Source organism: Vitis riparia, chromosome 6 (genome assembly GCF_004353265.1).
Source record: "Vitis riparia cultivar Riparia Gloire de Montpellier isolate 1030 chromosome 6, EGFV_Vit.rip_1.0, whole genome shotgun sequence".
Classification (NCBI taxonomy): domain Eukaryota; kingdom Viridiplantae; phylum Streptophyta; class Magnoliopsida; order Vitales; family Vitaceae; genus Vitis; species Vitis riparia.
The window spans coordinates 4334307-4358249 of NC_048436.1; the positions used below are offsets into that span (position 1 = coordinate 4334307).

At 33.7% G+C, this 23943-nt stretch overlaps 2 protein-coding genes across 2 annotated transcripts; both read left to right on the forward strand.

Moving 5' to 3' along the window:
* The first annotated feature begins 10991 nt into the window (after positions 1 to 10991).
* On the forward strand, positions 10992 to 16781 carry LOC117915663. Its single transcript, XM_034831292.1, has 10 exons — positions 10992 to 11982; positions 12470 to 12600; positions 12749 to 12811; positions 12960 to 13049; positions 13128 to 13293; positions 13676 to 13865; positions 14148 to 14983; positions 15370 to 15981; positions 16075 to 16140; positions 16446 to 16781. The coding sequence occupies exons 1-10, from the start codon at positions 11389 to 11391 to the stop codon at positions 16551 to 16553; spliced, it is 2856 nt and encodes a 951-aa protein (XP_034687183.1). The 5' UTR covers positions 10992 to 11388; the 3' UTR covers positions 16554 to 16781.
* Positions 16782 to 18444: 1663 nt separating this feature from the next.
* LOC117915905 (putative disease resistance RPP13-like protein 1) lies at positions 18445 to 23663 on the forward strand. The gene is made up of 2 exons (XM_034831647.1): positions 18445 to 23326; positions 23553 to 23663. Exon 1 carries the CDS (start codon positions 18994 to 18996, stop codon positions 23275 to 23277), a length of 4284 nt encoding a protein of 1427 aa, XP_034687538.1. The 5' UTR covers positions 18445 to 18993; the 3' UTR covers positions 23278 to 23326; positions 23553 to 23663.
* The last annotated feature ends 280 nt before the right edge of the window (positions 23664 to 23943 follow it).

Here is a 23943-nt window from a genome sequence, read left to right on the forward strand (position 1 = left end):
TCCATATTCCCTACAGTCTAGGAACGTGACCCACAACTGCTCTATAATGGTGACAAAGGCAACGGCGTGGTTTTGATGGGAAGCCACACCTCTAAATATATTGTTTTGGTCCTTGAACTCGTTTCTCAATTGTTCTCTTCTTCAGTGCTACACCATCTTTCGTGAGAGATCAAAGTTTGGAAGAGCCAAGACTTGTAGCAAATAGTGAGTATCATAAAATCAAACCCCAATGGATGGAGGTAATACTTGATCCTAAACTTTTCAGTTTTGATTCTTATGGTTTGTTTTCATCCATTTTGGATTGTATTGTTCCTTACATATATATCCTTGACGAGGTCGGATATTTCCTTTACTATTAATCACCTATCATAATTGATGCATCACCCTACTTTATCTCATTGGACAACAGTGAAGAGAGTTCTTCGATATCTCAAACATACATTTTTTCATGGGTTATTTATTCGTCGTCACTCTTCATCCACTCTATCTTAGACTTAAATTTGGGTTGGGAATCTAGATGATAGAAGCTTAACATTTGCTTACATTGTTTACCTTAGACCTAATCCTATCAGTTGGAGTTCAAAGAAACAAAAAAATTGTTGCTTGATCATCAACAGAGGCTGAATATAGGTCAGTTGCATCCACTGCTGCAGAATTGAATTGGGTACAAAATCTACTTCGAGAAGCTCATTTGTCATTCACTACACCTCCAGTCATCTATTGCAACAATATCAGTGCTACCTACTGATCGCTCGGATTTTGTCGTTTATTGGATCAAAACAAAATTTATAACCTAATTCACTATTCTATAGCAATTTGTACCCGATCAAAAAGAGGTTTTAGTACAAACTACTGTAGTATAGTGGTATTTAGGTATCGTCCACAAGTATGGATTATTCTCGGAAATTAAGGCTTGAATGAGATGATAAGAAATGATTGTGATCAAGTGAAATTGACTTGAAATTGCATGATAAAATTCCAAAATAACAATGTATTCAAATTGAGAGGAAAATGAAGTGTAAAAGAGAAGAAAATTAATAAGATGTGAGATTCTCGGAGTTAGGATTTTCTAGAAAGCAAATGGTGAATAGATGTTGAGATCTAATTTTCATCAAGTTAGATTGAAAACCTAAATTTTCATCTAAACCGATTTTTGATTTAGCTTTAGGTCTAGATCTAATTTCTCTTCAAATTAGATAATCTAATCCAAGAGATCAATTCAAATCATATATTCAATTCATCTTAAATTATCTTCCAATGATTCACACAATGCAACTATTCAATCTCATCAAATCTAGCATTAAGAATTTGATGAATCTACCTAGCTTGCATTGTAGTAATCATCCAAGATAATTTGAAGAGAAAAATCCCCAAATTTCAATTAATCAATCAATTGGATCAAATTACCTTTGTAAATCAAGCTCAATTCTCTAATTCACCATAGATCTTGTCTTTAGATCTTCTTTCCTCCGAGAAAAACGAGATTTAGCCACTCATGCTTGGAGATTTGATCTCACAAGACATGTTTGGCTACCGAGAAAATGAGAGAAAATGAAAGAAAGTAGAGAATTATATAGAGAAAAGAAATCTAAAAAGTTCTACAATTAGAAAATGTATCAAAAGTAAAAGTTCTTAAATGAGTCTATCTCGTTTCTATTTATAGGCCAAGGTAAAAAGGACACTTGGCAACTTTTTAGAGGTCTTCCAGATGCTTCTTCATCAAGGAATCTGGAGAAAATGCATTTTCGCACAAGCCCCTAGCAATCTCGCATGATGGTACGAAGTGGAAAATCCAACAACTTCAATTTCGTTATTCTGGAGCGATTCGCATGACTGTGCGAAAATTTCGCATGGTCATGCGAAATCACTTTTTCACAATTTCCTTATGTGCTGCAGCCACCTCCTTTTTGTTTCATTTCGCATGACTGTGCAAAAATTTCGCATGGTCATGCGAAAATTTCGCATGGTCATGCGAAATAAAAAAATCATGCTATTTCGGCTCCTCTTTACAATTTCTCTCATTTCTTCATGTTTAATCCATCTTCACCACCTTCAATTAAGCTCCAAAGCTTGGTCCAAGTGCATTTCATTGCTTCTTTCATTATGCATTTGGATCATCATCAACTTTATTTGTTTTCTTCAATTTGATTCATTTCTTTTGTCACAAATTTATCAAAAACATACCTTGAAATGACTCCAAAACTTCATAAAACTAGTTAGTAACTCTTGCAAGGGCAACACCATGTTAATTGAGTGTTTTAGGCATAATTACTACTCAAAAGACGTGAAACTCATGAGAATTATTATCTAAAATATGCTCTTTTTGAGTAGTAATCACCTACCTTTGTGCAAATCATGTTTTTCATTCTAGAATGAAGCACATAGCTATAAACTTTCACTTTGTTAAATATCAAGTTGCCAAGAAGGAGTTACGTGTTGTACATGTGCACACCTCTTATCAACTTGTTGATTCCCTTACGAAACCTTTAACTCGAACATCATTTACCTCTCATCATTCCAAGCTTGAAGTTCTCAACGAAACCCCAATCTTGCGGGGGCATGAAATGAAAGAAAAGAATCCTTCCAGTCAACACCTTCCCACCCAATTAACACATTCAACAAGTAGGTATTCAGCAAGCAGATTTGCCTTCTTATTGTAATTCCTTATATATTTTTGGAATATATTCTACTGAAATTCATAACTCGTAATCACTCGTAATCAGTGCAGAATACCATTTCCACTCCCCTGTTATATGTATATATTACAGATAACTCATACATGAATAAAAAATTCCAATTTTCATCAAATCTTATTAATTTCATGATATATCCCCTCAAACATGACTTTTAGACTATGTTTAATTAGTAGGATAGGATAAGATATGCATATTTTAAAATATCATTTTCAATGGGATATATATATTTTAAAATATCATTTCTAATAGATATATAGGATATGGATATCTTAGGATTTCATTTCCAAATAGGATAGATATGCATGTCCTAAGATATCATGTCTAATTGGATAGATATGCACATCCAAAAATATCATATCTCGTTATCCTTGGAAAATATGTACAAGATATGTCATAAATGTTTATTTTTGGTTTGTATAAGAAATAGCAAATGTAATGGAAAAATAGCTTATATCTCATATCTCAACTTACGATTATTACCTATCAATATATGGGATATAACTAAGAGGTTGGACAATATACCTCACTTATCCTATCTTATCTTATGTTTGGTTAAACATGAAATATAATTAGTGATATGATAACTTATCATATCATATGATTAGCCAACCATGAGATATAATATGTAATCTCATCTCTTATCTTATCACATATTTTATCTGATCAATCAAATATAGTTTGAGGGTAATAGTTACTTAGTTCGAGGTGTTTTTGTTACTTAGTTGACCTTTTATTTTTTACTTTGTTGGAGGTATTTTTTCTTCTTACTTAGTTGACTAGAGGGTAAGAGTTAAGAGTTAAGTAACAGTTACTTAGGTGGAGGTGTTTCTATTACTTAATCCACCTTTTTCTTCTTATTATTTAGTTGATATTAGCTTATATTTGGTTAACCATATAAGATAATATATATATATATATATATATATATATTAGGATATTATATCTTTCTAGATATGATATGTAATCTTAAGATATCATTTTTAATAATACGAAACTATTGCATATTATATCTGGGAGATATAATATCCTAAAATATCATAACCTGATACTTATATTTGATTTATAAAAAGAATAAATATAAAATAAAATTGAAACATATTATTTTTCAAAGTTTGATATTTCTTTAAAATAAAAATTATATTCCATTCCAATATTTGCTATTGAAAAGTATGAAAATCTTCACATGCTTAATATTATTTAAAAATTATTTTATAATTTATAATTTAGTAAATAATTGTTATTTTTATTAATAATACTCATTATTAAAATATTTTTTGAAATTTATAAATAAAAGATATTATATTTTTGTTAAATATATAAAACATTTGTGTATATTAAATATTATATTAAATAATACATATATTTGTATTATTTTATGTATATTTTATACATATTTTTTAATTATAAATTTAATTTGCTAATCAAAATTTTTTGTTTTATGAAATTAGCAATGTAGAAAATTAAGAAAATAAAAAAAGAAAAGAAAAGTGAATTTATCACTTTCAATTTAGGGTTATTATATCCCATGGATAAGAGAGTGATCTAAAAAAGATGTGACATAAGGTCAATTGCCCTATGCTTATATATTTATACATTTATTTATTGTTTAATGTATTTTTTGTTGTTTAGTAATTTATAAAAATGATATATTTTTATCATCTTTTTACCATCAAAATCAACTACAACACACATCAATAAAAAAATTTCAAAAAAAAAAAAAGTTTAGGAAATCAATTTGAATTTGAAACTTTTTTTATATGATCTCAACTTACAATTACATGTCATAAACCATAAGCTCCAAAACCTCTCAAAAACAAATAGATGATGAGTGACCTTTCTCTAAGGTCCATGGTGAAATATTGGAGCAAATAAACCTTTCAAGCTTCCACTCATCACAAGTTGGTCACGTGTACCAATTAGAGACCAATAATGCACATGTAGGCAAAACCATAATGTCCAAAAGCAAATTCCATGGCCCCCTAGGCATATGCCCTTTTCCCCATTAATTTTTCTTAATTGACATGCAGGTTGGACACCTACTTTTCATGACATTGATGGTCCATGGTTTAATGGTACTATCCCTTTTAAGTCTATTATGAAAATTTTATAGACATTTTATGGTAGTTTTGAGAAGTGTTATTTGTTTTTCAAGTTCAATCTTTTTTTCAAATGTTCTTCTCAATAAAGAACTTTAGGCCATATTTGGTAATTGTTTTAAATCCTGTTTGATAATTGTTTTTTAAATAATTTTGAAAAATACTTTTTGAGAACAATTTATAAAAATTGTTCTGTATTGTTTTTGTAAAATAAAAGTTTGTTCAAAATCTACAATATTTTTAATCTATTTTTAATATTTTTTACATATATTTTAAAATTATTTTTATATTTAGTATTTTATTTTTAATTATTCTCCATATTTATATAATTATTTTTTAAAAAAACAACCTTAAAAAAGTGACAACAACTAAAACCAACTAAAATATGTTCTCTAAAAACATCATGTTTTCTATTTTTAAGAATAGAAAATATAAAATAATTTTCTAGTTGCTAAAAGTATTTTATAATTTTTTGTTTAGGAAAATAGAAAACTATTTTTAAAAACAGTTGTCAAATAAGACCTTACGTTATTGAACTTTTATCTAAAATTTAAAATTTTAATAATATTTTTGTATCAATTTTGGTAAAACTCTAAACCAGATAATTTAAGATTAGTTAAATTTATAAATAAAAAAAAAAAAAAAAAAAGGCTTAAACATTTTTATCTCATTTGAATATAAAAAATTTGAAGTGCATGTATTAATGAAAGACTACCATTTCAAATATAAAAGAATTTTGGATTGAGGAGAAGAGGACAAGTTCTCAAGATTCATGTCATTGATCTTATTTTCATGGAATTTAAAGTTGGCTTGTGAAAAAGTTTTTCAGGGGAAAATTGCATAAAGATATTAAGTGGTTGAATAAAAAAACTTAAAAAACAAGAATCTTTGTGTGAATCTTTCTCCCTTTATTAAAAAGGTGATAAAAAGTAATTGCTAATTTAATTGAAGAAAATTATTACTTTCTAATAAAGTTGCTCTCTTGGAAAAAAGAAAATTATGAGTTTCATGAACGTAAGAATCATCTAGTTAGGAAAAATTTAGTCCCAAGAAAAATAAAAAGGTGAAGGAAATGATTTTGGACTGATTCAAAGTCAAGTGAGAGTAAATCATCGAATGAAAATAAGAATAATTAAAATGATTATCTTGCTTTTGTTGCATCTATTAATTTTGTACATGAGACTAACAGTGAGCATGAGTATATTGATGAATAGAATGTAAGTTTTCTCAAGAATATTATTGTTGATTATCAAAATCCGATTGAAAAATATTTGAAAACTCGTGTTTTTGACTCACAACAATCTCAAATTGATTTACTTAGTGAAGAAAAGATTAATTATCTTGAGAAAATTAAATTTCTTACGTCTAAGTTTAATCTCTCCTTGAGACTATTCTAACTCGAGAAATTGAAAATAAAAAATCTTCATTTTCTTCCAATGAGGTTATTCATCCTAGGACTAAAGTTTTAAATTATATTCTTGATGAATGTAAGTCCCATAAAGATAAACGAGGTCTAGGCTATATTAGTAAAATTGAGACTCCCACTAGTAGAGGCATAGTATTTGTTAAAGCTAAGAAACAATCTCATCTAACACTTTCTCATTATGCACATATTATAAGAAATTTGGACTCACTCACAATAGATGTTATAATAGACTCTTTGAGATATATGAGTTTCATTTGAATAGCCTAGTGTTGAGTCTAACTTTTTAAAAAATCGGATCTTAAATAAAGGAAAAGGAAGAATAACAAACAATAAGCCTAAGAATAAATAAATAAATAAAAACACCCGTAACACATGTCCTGAAGTGAAGCAAATTTGGGTAAAGAAAGAAGATTGCCCTTCACTTTAAAATAAGGGTTTAAAAATGTCTAAGATGTTCCCTTAGATTCTCTTAGGAATCCAAATCCTAGAAAATCTTTTGGAGCTTCTATCTCTACTTAGCTCACTACTCCATAGCCTAGGAGGCTTGCTTATCATTTTATCTTTTGTCTTAAAGCTATGTTTTATTCAAAAATCCTTTATTCTCTTAGAATTTCCTTATAATATCTTTTTTTTGTGACTCGTAGGGGGAGTTCTTCCTTCTTAAAGGTCAAAAGGTATAGACCTAATGTTTTGTGTTTATTTTGATTCTTATCTCTTCCTTTTGTTTATCTCATTTCTTCTTAAGAGATTTTTTTTTTTTTTTAATATCACTTTTTACTTACCTTATTAGTAAGGATTTCAATTTCTCTAGTTTTATGTATTGACAATTTTGTTCATTTTCATTCTAGGATACGGACCTTTTTAGATAGTAACTTACTCTCCATTGAAGATTTAATTTTATTGCACATTCAACCAAGTTGTCATGGGTAAGTCTGAAAATGTTTATTAAAGAAAAGTTAGTTTTTGTAATAAAGAAGGATTGGATCAAAAGTTTTAGAATTGTGATAAATGTCTTTATTAATTTTTTACTAGTTTGAGATTTTATTTTTAAGAAAAAAAAATCGTAATTAACTTTTAAAAAGTTGATATTTTATTTTTATTTTTTAAGAAAATTCTTTTCTTAATTAATCTTTAGAAATTGATATTTTATTTCTTAATAAAATTTTGTTTCCAACTCTATAGGCTTTGAGGCCCATATGTACCCTACCAAATATGTTTTTGGGTTGGATGCTTCTATGAGAGAAAATCCTAACTTACTCTATAATTCCTTAATATCAGGTTGTTGGAAGGACTTACATCCCCTTAACGTTTAAAGCGAATCCACTAGAGCATTATAGGTATTGCGTTGCAGACATAGATGACGATATAGGTATTGGAAAACAAGTTTTTAGGATAAAGTGGTCAAGTAAATTTATATATCCTGATGTCATATAGTGGATTAGCATATTATACGTTTTAGGTCTCATGATTTTTTATCTCCACAGTTAGTGTGAAGGGTTTTCATGTAAAAATCTGTCTTCTATGCATGTTGGATTATTCTTTGATCATACTTAATTACTTCAGGATTTTTAATCCTTATATTATAATTTTTAAAAATCACTTACTCACCCCTCTTAATGTTATCTTATTGGATCTTAAGTTATTCATCCCTACTAGGTATTCCATAAGTAAGATGTACAAACTTTCGAGTTTTACTACAATTTTTACAATTTCATATCTCCTTTTTTGGTGTTGGATTTGCAAGGTCAATTATGTCATGCACATATTTGTACATTTATTTATTACCTAATGTATTTTTTGTTGTTTAGTAATTTATAAGAATCATATTTTTATCATCCTTTTCCCATCAAAGTCAATCACAACATACATCAATAAAAAAAATAAAAAAATGAAAAAGAAAAAAAAAAAAGTAATCAATTTGAATTTGAAACTTTTTTAATATGATATAAACGTATGCCAACCACAAGCTCCAAAAGCAAATAGATGATGTAACTTTTCTCTAATCTCCATGATGAAATAATTGAACAAATAAACCTTTCAAGCTGCCATTCATCACAAGTTGGTCACTTGTATCAATTAGAGACCAATGCCCATGTAGGCAAAAGGATCAAACCCACATAACATAATGTCCAAATTCCATGGTCCCTTGCTCTAAGGACATATGTCCTTTTCCCCATGAAATTTTCTTACATTGACATGCAAGTTGGACACCTACTTTTGATGACATTGATGGTTTATGCTTTTATGGTATTATCCCTTTAATTCTATTATGAAAATTTTATAGACAATTTATGGTATTTTTGAAAAGTGTTATTTGTTTTTTTAAGTTAAATTTTGTTTTCAAATGTTTTTCTCAACAAAAAAACTTTAGGCCCTATTCCCGTTTTTAAAAATAATTGTGAAAAAGGGTTTGTAAAAACAATTTATGAAAATTGTTTTTAATCTTTTATAATTAGTTTAAGAGAGTAAAATGTTTTTAACTTATTTTTAATATTTTTATATATATTTTTATATCTAGTATTTTATTTTTAATCATTTTATATATTTATATAATTATTTTTTAAAACAAACCTAAAAAATATAAAAATAACTAAAAAAAATGTTCTTTATTTTTAGGAAAAAAATATAAAATAATTTTCTAATTATCAAAAATGTTTTTCAATTTTTTTGTTTCAAAAAACAAAAAAAAACCACGTTCAAAATAGCTATCAAACAAAACCTTAATTTTTTTGAACTTCTATCTAAAATTTAAAATTTGAATAATATTTTTATATCCATTTTAATAAACTCTAAACCAAATTGAGATTAGTTATATAAACTTTCTAATTAACATTAGACCGTATTTTGATCACGTGCTTTGTTAAATTAAATTAAAAAAGGTTTAAATATTTTTAAATTATTTGAATATAAAAAAGTTGAGGTGTATTACAAAGACTTCCATTTGAAAAATAAAAGAATCATTGATTGGTGAGAATAAGACAAGTTCATTCACAATCAAATCTAAAGCACACAAGTAATCAAGATTCATAATCAAATACAAAAGGAAAGAAAGTCAAGCCACCTCCTTATCAATAGAAAAAGAATCAAGAATCTTTTGAGCCACATATTTAAATGGAGAGAATCTTTAAGCCTCAAGATTCCATTGGTCCAAGAAGAAAAATCAAAAGAGTAGGGTCCCACCAATAGTTCATCCACAACACCATGAATCATCATCACTAAAGGTGGGAACAATACATCAAATCAAAGGACCCTTGAAAGGGATGATCAAATGTGGGTCCATGGAATATGATGGGTGTGAGATGCAGCATATAATGATGATAATAATAATAAATAAATAAATAAATATTAGAAGAAAATGCCACATCAAATCCCATTTGTGATGTGTCACTTTCAAATTCTAATGTCTTTTGAAGAAAATTAGTGATGTCTCACCTCAGTTGACGATTATACCCCACAAACCAACTCCAATGCTTCCAAGTTCAACGTATCTTGTTGACTTTAAGTTTTAATTACCCATCATTTAGGCTTTGTTAATATGACTTTCACAATAAAATACCTTGATTAGATTGCTTTTTCATTATGCAGAACCTAAATTTTCACTGTTAAAATGGGTTTTAATATGTCACCTAATTATTAATTAATTAATGTAAGATGAAAAGGACTGAAAATGCAAAAATTAAGGGTAAAAGTACTTTTTCAGATATAGAAAATTGTTTTTAAAATAAAATTATTTTAGACAATAAAAAAATATTATTATTTTTAGAAAAATAAAGGAAAATTTTATTATTAGTATTATTATTAATGTTTGGATGATATGAAAAACAAGGTGTATATATATATATATATAAAGGAAAGCGCCAATGAAAGGGAAAAATGTGTTTTTATGCACATATATAAGAATGTAAAATTAAAAATAGGAAAATGTCAAAGAAAGATGTTTAGAATTTGATTTGCTATAGAAAAATATCAAGGGAAATAAAAATAGTACTTTTTTAGAAATTTAATTATTTTTTCCTTGGAGAATCTATTAAAGAAAAATTTTGTATTATTTTTAAAAAAAAAAAATCTTTTCTTTTATATTTCCTATTAGTAATTTTTTAATAACCAAATATAACTAAATTGCATTCAAGTAACTTAAATGGTAAATTTATTAAAAGAATATTAGATTTTATTTGGTAATTATTTTTTAAAGCATTTTTTTCTTTTAAAAAAATGAAAAACATATTTAATGATATAAAATAAAAAAATATTTTTTTACTCTTAAAAGAGAAAATACGATGTTTATAAACAACATCTTTAAGTTATTTTTGCTTGCTTTTTAATAATTGGTCTAAAAAATAATTATAAAAATATAAAGAATAATTAAAAATAAAAGTATCTAAACATAAATTATTTTTAAAAATATAAAAAATAGGTTAAAAATATTTCCTTTTTTTCTTTAAAAAAAAAAATCAAAGAGTTGATGTGATTGTAATCTGTCTACATCTTATGGAACAGTGGATCCTTTTTTTTTTTGGGTGTAGGTAGAGAAAAGGGTATTACTTTTACTTTAGAAAGCAACGGGTACAAATACTTCACCCAAAGTACCCCTTTTTTTCCACTTTGTTGATTGGATTATGGAAGAAATATAAGAACCTTACTCAAAGGTCATGACAATTAGGTAAGAAAAAGGTAATCAGGGCCGTGACCAAGGTAATACCCACTGAAAAACAAGGCAAAAAATGGAAGACCCATCAACAGGCTTGACTGCAAATGCCATAATTACCGTAAGAGTTGACAATAAAAAACAACAGAGGCTCTGCCGTAGAGGTAGTTATGATCAAAGAAATTTGTATCTGCAATAACTGCCACCACCCTCTTCCCCACCATGGACCACTCAATCTATCTCTCTCTCTTTTCTCTCTTGGACGGAAGAGGCAGACGCCAAAGCTCTTGTTTTCTTTTCCAAAAATGGCAGTTGGTCCTTTGAGTGAAATTTTATATTGGTGTTTTTCCATCTTGGCTTATTTGATATATGGGGTCACCCAAAAGATACAGAACAAGGAGGTGTTTTTTCCTTTCTTTTTTAATATGAAAAATTGAAAATCATTCATGTGTTTTAGTTGCTGATGAGCTTGTTGTTGTATTCAGCTTTATATGTGGCTTTTTCTATCTGGGTTCTCTAGTAATCATGTGTAGGTTCCTTTTTATGTGGTTCATGTGGGTGTTTCTGTCGAAGAGTTGTTGGTCTGTTGCTTTTGGTTCATCTTCCTCTTCATGGTGCCCACATGGCTTTGTTCAGCAGAGGAATCGAGAATTTCTGCAGAAAACTGATCGGTTCTGGGAGTTTGAGGAGCAATCCAACAGTTGGGTTGAGGTGAAACTCCCCTTTGATTTGGTTTCTTGTGTTGATGGCAATTGCACCAAGGTGGGATCCATTCATGGGACAAAAAAGAAGGAAGAAGACGAAGAAGAGAGGTTGGGAAGAGAATTTGGTGGGGAGGAGGAAAGGGGAAGACTGAAGAAGAAGGATGGTCATGGGGGAGGGCCAGAGGAGAATCCTGATGTGGTTTTGCCTCGGAGGAAGAGACTTTCTTTGACCAAAATGTCTGAGACATCGATTTGGGTCACCGGAGAAAGTGGGGCAATCTACGAAAGGTTCTGGAATGGATTGCAGTGGGTGATTGCCCCCCATGACTTACCAATATCAGCTGGTCATGCAGTATCTGTTTTCATCATCAATCAGACGATTCTTGCTCTATCTGAATCTGGGAATCTATATCAGGTACTAGTCTGCAGCAGTTGCTTCAAATTGGAGTTAGTATATCAGATAAAAGCTTCATTCGAAGTCTCATAGATACCGATAAAAGCAGCGAGAAAAGAATCCTTCATACACCCCAGATTGATTTATCTCCTTTTACTGATACATTAGTCTAAAGTTAGCCTGAATTGATGTCAAAAATTTTCTGGGTCTGTTGTTCTTGTTACTTTGCTTTGGTTGACTTGCTAAATTTCAATTAGATCCATTCTACAAGTCAATTTTGTTCATTTAATAGGTGGGTGTTAGGAAGGTGGTAAATGATAGTTTTTAATGACCTACTGATCCGCCAAGCACCTTAGATGGACAATTCAAAGAAGGACCCATGTTCGGAATCTGTTTGATATGGACCCCCAAGGATGAAAAATAATCCCAATTCACTGACCCCATTTAACTTTACAGATCATTAGTTCTACACTTATAATGATCCATTCTACGGTCTTTTCTTTTGCAGATGCAGCTGAGTGAAAGCTCACACCCGATTTGGGTTGATTTCACACCTACTGGCAATGACAGCACGAGTAAAAAAACAGAACAAGGTTCTGCTATCCATATAAAGTCCGGTGTTGTTTCACATGATGGGGTGTGAGTAAATCATATTAGCTTTAGTATTTTGTTTTAGTAGTGGGTTATATTTACTCGGAGAGAATAGTCAAATTCCAATACTGCAGAAGCTTATCCAGTTGAATATCCCCTGACAAGACCTCCTTTATTTTGCTGGATCGCCGACCAGGAGAGTTTATTTCTGCACAAAGAATGGATCACTGTTAGAACTTAGTGAGATTGAGCCTCCAAGGTAAGACTCACGTAGACAAACAGAAAATGGCGTTATAGCTTATGCTAATGCCTTTAAATTTTGATTTCTAGTATCATTTTACCATGTAGATTCTGAATGGGAAGACACTAATATTCACTTTGATGTTTCTAATGTAAACATAGAACAGGTGGGTACATCATGGCCGGCCACCTGGGGCAGATGTTGCAGCAATAGCCGATGCTGCTAACATCCGACCAGAAGTTGTCTTTACAATAAGGTAATCTCTCTGAGATACATTTATGAAGCAACTTGGAAGTTCTATAATGAGCTAAACATTACCCTCTGTCAACTGCAGCTCTACCGGAGATCTTTATGAATATGATAGGAGCTCAAAGCCATCATGGAAGAAGCATATATGGAAGGAAAAATTGGCACAAGATGCTTCCCTGATGCCATCTATGGCCAGTACTTTTCAAGGCCAGATTGGACTTAATTCCTTATCGCTCTATCTTTTAACCAAGGTACCACAGAAGTACTACTCAACTCATTACAAATTTAGTTTTAGGATTGGAAATTGATTAGCATTGGAGGTGATGCAAAGAATAAGATTGTAAGGATGACTCTGAAACAACATTGTTAGAAGAAGAGGAAGAAATGGTTGGGAAGCCAGTTTTAATGACAAAACATCATCACAAAGATGAGTATGATTGGGAAACATTTGTGTACAATTTGAGTAATGTCCTAGAACGAAATTCAGAAATCAGACTCTGTAATTATACAGGGTAAAATTTGGTTATACTCATTCAATCAAGAATCATGATATAGGGTATGCAGATATCTATAGTCATGACTATCTTTCATATCAACATGATCTGCACTTTTACTCACTAGATTTCTTACCAGGGTGGCAATTTGGTTGAAAGACGACTGCACCAAAGGAAGTGGAAATGGATAGTCCATGGAAGTCCAAAAGATCATCACCTCACATCTGTCACACCAGTTTTCCAAGATCAGTTCAATGAGAAAGTCCTCTCTTTGTTTTTCACTTCATCTGTGGGATATGTTTTTGAGTATCAAATACTGAAGCATCCAGGTGAGTTAAAGTCGGCGTTATGCAGCAAATACTTATCCATTATTTCTTAGTTCTATACTCAGAATGCTGAGTTTTCATAGACACACCTCACTAAGGCAAGCTTTTCAATGAATTCTTTATGACTACAATATACAAAAGAAGATATCACTGACCATGAATTTAAATTTTTCTTTTTGCACCTTAAAATAGTGACCGGTTCACATCCAGGGTTACAGTTTTCTGTTTTACAATTAAAAACTGAAAAAACAATGGTTTGAATGAAAAACCTTCATGTGAAGACAGGTAGTACTCAAGAGAATCAAATTGAACAAACGTGGGTGAGACATATGCATCCCCTGGATGCAAAAGTTGCAAGAGGTATAGCAGGTTTACAGTTTCAAGTTGGCAGGATCATGTTTGTGCTTGATGATGGTAGGCTTGCAGAACTGCATCTATCAGGTCTTGGGGGTGAAAGTTTAGGCCTGGCTCAGGTTAATCTCCGGAGAAAAGCATCAGTTAAGTATGTATGGTCAATTCTAGATGCCCCAGAGACTGAAGGATGGAATTCAGAGTACTGCACAGAAGAACGAGGGCCATCAAATTGTATCACAGGTGTCAGAGATGAGACAAATGATGTGGGAGCCTCAAGGTCAATCACAAGAAGGCGAAAAGGGAGCCAAGAACAGCAAAATTACTTATCTCTAGGAGCATCAGGAAGCAGCCATGCAAAATCTTGGGAAGAATATAGTTACCCAGATAGTTGGATCAATACTAATTTCCGTCTGCGAGTAATGCATGGAGGGAAATCGTTTTTCCTCATAACAGACAGCGGCCTGATCTTTGAATATGTTTATGCTGAAAATGTATGGCTCTGGCTCAGGCATGAACACCCAACTGCAATGAAAGGTGCACTAGGAAACTACAATGGTAGTTTATTCTTAGTTGATGCTCATGGGAGTTTACTTATCAGAGAAAGGAGCAGCAATGACCTAACATGGACAAATTGCACTTCTATGAGGAAAGGAAGGCAGGTTATTGCAGGCCCGCCATGGGATGGAATTCCAGGTAGAGCTATGAAAGCTACAACAGAAGATGCGCTCTTCTTTGTGAGCAAAAATGGAAAATTACTACAGTTCACGGTAAGTTGAAAAATAGATATTCATTAAGCTTATGTTCAGGATCAATTACATCGAGTATTGAACTAGAAAACATATTTAGGTGGAAAAAAAAAAGACAGAAGTGTTATGTTTACCATCATTTTGGAGAATTGGATTGTCTTTCTTTTTTTTTTTTTTTGAAAAATTAAGAAATCATCATCATCATCATCATTCATATAAGATTTTGTAGGAAATAGGAGCAAATAAGAATGCGGTTATGTAGGACAAAAATGTGAATTAGATATGAATATTTACGCTCTTAAGAGCAGTAGCCAAAATGAGAGAGCAAGGTATAACACTTCCTGTCATTTTTTTCAGCTTAGTGGAACAAATAGATACCGACTGATGAGAAAAATACTGTTGTGCAGGTTGCCCTGAGGAAGTTCAAGTGGAAAGATTGTCGAAACCCTCCAAATACTAAAATTGCTAGTATAGTAGATAAGGAAGTGTTCAGGGAAAACATAGTGTTTGTTATTGGAAGGGATGGGCGGTTATATCAGTATAACAAAGTGACTGAATTGTGGCATGAGCATTACCAGTCTCAGCATTTGGTTCTGTCATGCTTGCCCGGAACTGCTATGAGGTCATCATCAGTATCATTAACAGGCTCTCTTTTCATGGTTTCAGAAGATGGTGGGCTAGTCGAATATCACTGGAGTGCAGTGGATGGGTGGAACTGGATTGAACATGGAACACCATTCAAAAGTGTGACCCTGGTAGGCTCACCCGGCCCATGCTTTGAAGGTAATCAACTGTTTTTGATAGGTTCAGATGGAAAAGTCTACCTTAGGCATTTGGATCAAACAACATGGAAATGGAAAAACTGTGGTTTCCCATATATGGAAAATATGGCTGCTGAAAAACAAGAAAAGGTAGGACGAAACAATGGTGATGAAGAAATCTGTGTTGATGAAGATTTTGCAGCCAGCTTGGAGGAGGATGAAAACCTAAACAACCACAACAGAAATTGCAACCCAAAGGTTAGTCTATGTATGGATTAATCTGTATCATCTGAAACAATGGAGGATATAACCTCATACAGAGATAAACACTGAAAAAATCATCATATGCAGGTAGCATCAATTCGGCCAATTCCATTTTCTGAAGATTCAGTGATTTTCGAGCTAAGAGATGGCAGGGTAAGCAATTACAAACCCAATCCCTTATGGTTCTTTCATTTTCCTAGTAGTCACAAAAAAGAAAAGCTGAATCTCCAATTTAATTCAATTCCTAGATAGGAGATTTGGTACTTAGACATTCAAGAACTTCAGTTACTAATTTTACTAAAAGCTTAGGCTGTTAGAATTTGGACCAACAATATATATCATGCTCTAACAGAAATAAAATCTACAGAAATATTTAGTGTAAAGAAGCATTTGAAGTAACACTGTGAAAGTAATAGATAGAATATTTCTGATATCGAAATACCTCTACTTCATGGCAGTTGGCAGAAATGCTAAGGATAGAGGAGACACAATGGGTATGGTCGCGTATTATTGGCACTCCAACAAGCTTATGCATAGCAAATTATTGGACAGCTGTGGCATCATAAACTAAATACAACTTCTCAAATACAAAGCACAAGTTAGGAAAGCTACAATGTACACACTGCTTATCAATAAAAATTTTGTACAGTTCATGAAAAGAGCCATGTAGGCAAATCTAAACCTCAGATGCTTGTACCATACAAGATTTTGATGTAGAAATCACAACAATTGTAGAACCATAGCTGAATAAATTATCATCCAATACACAAGGTCGTCCACATGATGATGATGAAGTTTTTTTTTGTGTGTGTGTGGAAAAGCCACAAATCGTTATCTGCCCTTTCATTGAGCATATGAATCCTGATAACCCACTTCATTATGTGATTCTGTTAATAAAATCGTATCCTTACTTTTCAATTCAGCCAATGACTTTGCCATAGAAAAGTTATGAAAGTAGTTGAGTGGATCAACTGTAATTCAATTTCAGAAAAGATGTTTGTTAGCTGGGCCTGCAAAGTGATTATCATTTTTGAGTTGCATGACATTAGAGTTATGTGGAGCATAGGTAATACTTAGGAATGATATTGTCGAACTTTATTTGATGTAGCTTATGCCACAATTCTGTATTACTGTTCATAACATGTGACACGTTGTCAACATACAGTTATAGGTTATGCTTAATAATTTCATTATCTTTATTGCTGTGGTTGTTGACACTCAGTTAGAATTGAACATTCTACACAGTCGATTTGTGCGTCAAATTATTGGACAGAAGACAGAACGTATTGACTGCCACGAGCTGTCTAAACACTAGGTGCTATGTCATACTCATCCCTGAAAAAGGGGGAAAGAAAATAGTTGGAAATAACCATTTAGGGATTTATGCATGCATATGACAGAAAAGTTAATGAAAATCATCCAGTTCAAATCCATGTAATGCCCAAGTTCAGGCTGCTGCAGAGCTCAGCCAGGCCAGGGCTCTGGCTAACCATTCAGATAGAGATATAGATTATGAAGCAATGAGGAATTGATAATCATGCTAGCTTGACATATAAAATCCTATGAAATAGGCACTAATTGACAAGCAGGGCGGGCTTCAAGGAAAGAGTCCAACTATGAACTCCTCCAGAATGAGAAGGATGCCTGCATGGTACATCTCCTACTAGGTAGAGGACGAGAACTTTTCCCACCCTTTCCCTGTCTTGCCTTTTTATTAAGCCTAAAACAAAGGGAGACCCTCAGTCTCAACTGTTAGTCAAGGTGGTAACGGGAACTCTTCTTGTTTTGGTATCACTCCATAATCATTGGAGTCAGCTCCATCTCTCTACTTTTATGGCTTCTGATCACATTATTCAACATGAACTTCCATGGCTTCCTCAAATTCTAGGAAAATCTTGTTGCAACAATTCAATTTAAGAAAAGAAAAAAAAAAGAAAAAAAAAAAACCATTAACATTATTACACACTAATTTTTTTCTGGAATCTGTCCAAAGTGTTTCCAACATTATTGATCAACTTTTCACTAGTATTTACTCTGTAACCTTTTCTGTGTTATTCCATTCCACATGATCGGTGATGGTAAACCCTGGGAATGTAATTGAGAAAATTATTTACGGTTGTGCCTAATATTTTAAAAGTTGGAAGACTGATCTTGGCTTAAAGTGTCTTTGATCCTTAATTTGGAAAAAGAAAGGAAACTTTAATAGAAAGAATCAATTTTCAGACTGAACAGAGAAAATTGATACCTTCTAAAAAATTTTGGTAAATACAAACATATATTTTAAGTTCTCTATGAATTCTCTCTAGTTCTTGTTAAGCTATCACGTGAAGTAAAAGCTTAAATTGTTAGGCAATGGATCACAATGTATACAGGCAAATCACAAATTCTCTATGAACTCTCTTGGGTTCCTGTTAAACTACCACGTAACTTATGTGTCGTAAGATCTTAAGCTACTAGGCTAACACCCTTCCTCACATGCAATAAATAGATGGGGAAATGTAAATAACCAGAGCTAAAGACCTCTAGTTAATTAGAGATTGGATACCATATTAAGCTATCATGTGATATAAAGGCTTGAATTGTTAGGGAATGGACCCATATTGTATACCAGGCTAACAGTTCCAAACAACACTATTGAATCTGATGATGAGGTTGAAAACCATTGCTAATAGATTGCAGTCCAGTGGCATATACTTTTGAGATAGGAAAAGCAAGTTGAGTGCGGGACCAATAATGAATTATTAGGTGGCAGCATTATGATCCCAGACTCCTGTTAATCCTACAATTTTTGTGTCATTGTCACTTTTCTTGACCTTTCACCCACCATTCCAAGTTCGAAGTGATGCTCATCCACCTTCCCACCCACCATTATCCAGTCACCCTGAATAGTAGCCTTTTACATTTCACTGGTTTTGCTGGTCGATGTGTACTTTTTCAGGGTTTTGAAGATCAACTTTTAAGCATTCCTAGCACAACATCCCTCAATTCTGATCGCATAGAAGGAAAATGGCAGTGGGAGATGCATTTCTGTCTGCATTTCTTCAAGTGTTGTTTGACAGGTTGGCCTCACCTGAATTACTGAAAATTGCCCGAATATGGAGAGTTGATGTTGAACTAAAAAAGTTGAAAGGAACACTGCTGAAGATTCAGGCTGTGCTCAATGATGCTGAGTTGAAGCAAGTCCGGAATAATGCAGTGAGAATATGGCTGGAGGATCTTAAACACCTTGCTTATGATGTTGAGGATATAGTGGATGAATTTGAAATTGAAGCTCTGAGATGGAAATTGGAAGCAGAACCTCAATTTGACCCAACTCAGGTATGGTCTCTCATCCCTTTTAGTCCACGAGTTGTTTCCTTCAGATTTGCAGTATTGTCAAAGATCAATAAGATCATGGAGAAACTGGAGGAAATTGCCAGAGGAAGAGAGGATCTTGGTTTGAAGGAGGAAACTGAAAGAAACACATATGGAATCAGTCAAAGACCAGCCACAAGTTCATTAGTCAACAAATCTCGTATTTTTGGTAGAGAGGCTGATAAACAGAAGCTAGTTGACTTGCTTCTCTCAAATGACACAAGTGAGGGTGAAGTCTGCAGAAATGGTGACAAGGTCTTTATAATCCCAGTTGCTGGTATGGGTGGCATTGGAAAGACGACGATTGTTCAGCTTGTTTACAATGAAGAGAGGGTCATTCAACAATTTGAACTGAAAGCCTGGGTTTGTGTGTCTGAAGAATTTGATCTGATGAGAGTGACAAGATCTATTCTTGAGTCAGCCACTGGGAGATCATCTGATCTTAAGGACCTGGGTCAGCTTCAAGTTAGTTTGAAGAAGGTGCTGAGAGGGAAGAGGTTTTTGATTGTCCTAGACAACGTATGGAATGAGAACTACAATAACTGCGATGATTTAATGGTTCCTTTAAGAGCTGGGGCACAAGGAAGTAAGGTTATATTCACTACAAGAAGTGAAGCTGTTTCATTGATGGTTGGTAGCATTCCATCCTATAATCTGGACGGTTTAACGTATGAAGATTGTTGGTCTTTGATTGCACTACATGCCTTCGCAGGTAAAAGTTCCAGTGCTTATGCAAAACTGGAAGCAATTGGAAAGGAAATCGTGAAGAAGTGTGGAGGTTTGCCTCTGGTTGCAAAGGCACTAGGAGGACTCTTGCGCAATAAAGTGCTTGATTCTGAGTGGGAAGATATCCTAAATAGTGAAATATGGAATCTACTGGATGAAAAAAATGACATTCTTCCATCCCTGAGATTGAGCTACTATCACCTTCCAGCACATTTAAAACCATGTTTTGCCTATTGTTCCATATTCCCAAAGGGCTATGAATTTGATAAGGAGAATTTAGTCCTACTATGGATGGCAGAAGGTTTTGTGCAGCAGAAACAAAAGAAGCAGATTGAAGACATAGGCAGAGAGTACTTTGATGAATTATTCTCAAGATCATTCTTCCAAAAATCATGTAGCAATGCATCAAGCTTTGTAATGCATGATCTTATCAATGATTTAGCACGAAACATCTCTGGGGATATATCTTTCAGGTTGAATGATGCATCAGACATAAAAAGCTTGTGCAGAATTTCTGAGAAGGTTCGTCACGCATCGTATATTCGTAGCCCATATGATGGGATGACAAAATTTGAAGCGTTTTATGAAGCCAACTCATTGCGCACTTTCCTACCACTGGATGTTCAGCAAAGGTACTTCGCTTGCAGCCTACCGCATAAGGTCCAATCCAACTTATTCCCAGTGTTAAAATGCTTACGAGTCTTATCATTGAGATGGTACAACGTGACAGAATTTCCAGATTCAATTAGCAACTTGAAACACCTAAGGTACCTTGACCTCTCTCATACAAACATTGTAAGGTTACCTGAATCTATGAGTACTCTTTACAGTCTACAGAGTCTAATGCTGATTGATTGCTACCATCTGACTGGGTTAGTTGATAACATGGGCAACCTAATTCATCTGAGGCATCTTGACACAAGGGGAAGTTTTAAATTGCAGAAGATGCCAGTGGGAATTGACAATTTGACAAGTCTCCAAACACTGTCCAGCTTTGTTGTTGGCGAAAATGGTAGCTCAAGGATAAGGGACTTGAGGGACATGTCAAATCTCCGGGGAAAACTGTGTATTTCGAAGTTGGAAAATGTAGCAGACATCGTAGATGTTGTGGAGGCAAATATAAAGAATAAAAAGCATCTCCATGAGTTGGAGCTGGCATGGGGTTATCATGAGAACAATGCCGATTCACAAGACCGAGGATTTGATGAGAATGTACTTGATGAGCTACGACCCCATTGGAACATAAAAGAGCTCACCATCAAATCATATGATGGTGCAAGATTTCCTAGTTGGATGGGGGATCCATTGCTATCTAATTTAGCTAGACTGGAACTCATTGGTTGCACAAAATGTGAGTCCCTCCCTTCCCTTGGCCTCCTACCTTCACTCAGAAACCTTGTCATTGATGGAATGCATGGTGTCAAACGTATGGGGCATGAATTCTACGGGGATGGCTGTTCCCTACAGCCATTTCAATCACTAGAAACACTAATGCTCGACAACATGCTTGAGCTGGAGGAGTGGTCTTCTGGGGTTGAAGAAAGCGGTGTTAGAGAATTTCCTTGTCTCCATGAACTTACTATATGGAACTGTCCCAATCTAAGAAGATTGTCACCCCTCTTCCCTGCCCTAACAAACCTGGAAATACGTTATTGTGAAAAGCTGGATTTTCTTAAAAGGCTTCCATCTGTCGGAAACTTAGTAGACGGTGGAGAACTACCTTGCCTCCATCAGCTTTCAATACTTGGGTGTCCCAAGTTGAGAGAATTACCCGACTGCTTTTCATCATTATTAAGACTAGAGATATACAAATGTTTGGAACTGAGTTCTCTTCCAAGATTGCCATTGCTTTGTGAACTAGACCTGGAGGAGTGTGATGGAACGATATTGAGAAGTGTGGTTGACCTGATGTCACTGACTTCCTTGCACATATCTGGAATTTCAAATCTCGTGTGCTTACCTGAAGGGATGTTTAAAAACCTAGCATCACTCGAGGAGTTAAAGATTGTTGACTGCAGTGAGCTTATGGCTTTGCCTAGAGAGGTCAGTTTGCAACTCCTTACTTCTCTTAAACATTTGCTAATCTGGAATTGTCCACGAATTTCATCTTTACCAGATGGGGAGGAGGAGGAACTGCCCTCTGAGCTAGAAACCTTGGAAATTATGGATTGTAATAACATAGAGAGGCTGCAGAAGGGGCTTTGCAATCTCAGAAACCTTGAAGATTTAAGAATAGTTAATGTTCCAAAGGTCGAGTCTCTTCCTGAGGGGCTTCACAATCTCACATCTCTACGGTCTTTGATAATCGAGGGGTGTCCAAGTCTCACATCCCTTGCAGAAATGGGGCTGCCTGCCGTGCTTAAACGTCTCGTGATCAGAAAATGTGGGAATCTGAAAGCTTTACCTGCAATGATACTGCATACATTATCTCTTGAACATCTGGAGATCAGCGGGTGTTCGTCTCTCAAGTCCTTTCCAAGCAGTGGTTCAGGGCTGCCTGCCAATGTTATGCTTAAAGAGTTTGTCATCAAGGACTCTGTGAATCTTGAGTCCTTACCTGAGGACCTATACAGTCTCATTTATCTTGATCTCTTAATCATTGATAGATGTCCTTGTCTAGTGAGCTTTCCAGGAGTGACCAACACTACCATCACAAATCTAAGAACAATGTCTATAGTTCAATGTGGAAACCTGGTGGCCTTGCCCCACTCGATGCACAAGCTTTCATCCCTTCAACATTTGAGGATAACCGGCTGCCCCAGGATTGTGTCCCTTCCAGAAGGGGGTATGCCCATGAACCTGAAGACGTTAACCATTCTGGATTGTGAGAATCTTAAGCCACAGTTCGAATGGGGTCTTCACAAGCTTATGTCTCTTTGCCACTTCACTCTTGGTGGCTGTCCAGGATTGTCGTCCTTTCCAGAATGGCTGCTGCCCTCCACTCTTAGCTCTCTTTGCATTAAAAAACTCACCAACCTCAACTCATTGTCTGAGAGGCTGAGAAACCTCAAGTCTCTTGAAAGTTTTGTGGTTGAGGAGTGTCACAGGCTCAAGTCCTTACCAGAAGAGGGGCTGCCCCGTTTTCTTTCTCGTCTCGTTATCAGGAATTGTCCTCTTCTTAAAAGACAATGCCAGATGGAAATAGGAAGGCATTGGCACAAGATAGCGCACATTTCCTACATAGAGGTTGATAACAGAGTAATTCACTGAACAAGTGTGAGCTGATTATGTTATCTTTCACCCCCCAATATTCACTTAGGTACATCTCCACACTTCCACTTATACTTGTTTTGTGTTACTACATCAATATCAATATCTGAAGATGTGTTTAATCTAGAAAATCCTATCCATATTGAACCCATCCCCAAGATTTCCTTAACATGGTGTCGAAGTTTTGCTTAATTAGAGATCTCGGGTTGGAGCTCTCTTCTTTGTAATCCATTTATTTGTAATTCATAACTGCTGAGTTTTTTCTCCATATGCAGGTACAGGGTAGTATGCGAGGAAGAGGGACGGTGTTAGTCCGGTATAGATTGTGAACTTATTATCTAACAACTTAAGCTTTTAATAATATAATAAAGGCTTATTACATCTCATGTTTGCTTTTGAGGTTCTTGTCTCTTCGATTCACTACCTATAGCTTTGCAACCATTCACTTCATCACAAGGATAAAAATATCGGTAATCATGGATATATCGGTAGTTCAATTTTACGGCAATATTAGATATATCAACGGATATTTTGACACAAAATATCGATTGACCTAAAATTAATCAAAGCTTAAGAAAATATAAAACAAAACTCTTATAAATGAAATTAAAAATATAATAGGCATTTTAAAGTTATTTTATTGAAAAAATTAATATATACCTAACC

Excerpts from the sequence above, each read along its gene's own strand:
- LOC117915663 (XM_034831292.1), top strand. The coding sequence starts at position 11,389 with ATGTGTAGGTTCCTTTTTATGTGGTTCATGTGGGTGTTTCTGTCGAAG. Across the intron at positions 12,601-12,748 it reads GTTGTTTCACATGATGGGGT|GAGAGTTTATTTCTGCACAA; the intron begins GTGAGTAAATCA and ends ATCGCCGACCAG. Across the intron at positions 13,294-13,675 it reads CGCTCTATCTTTTAACCAAG|GGTGGCAATTTGGTTGAAAG; the intron begins GTACCACAGAAG and ends ATTTCTTACCAG.
- LOC117915905 (XM_034831647.1), top strand. The coding sequence starts at position 18,994 with ATGGCAGTGGGAGATGCATTTCTGTCTGCATTTCTTCAAGTGTTGTTT.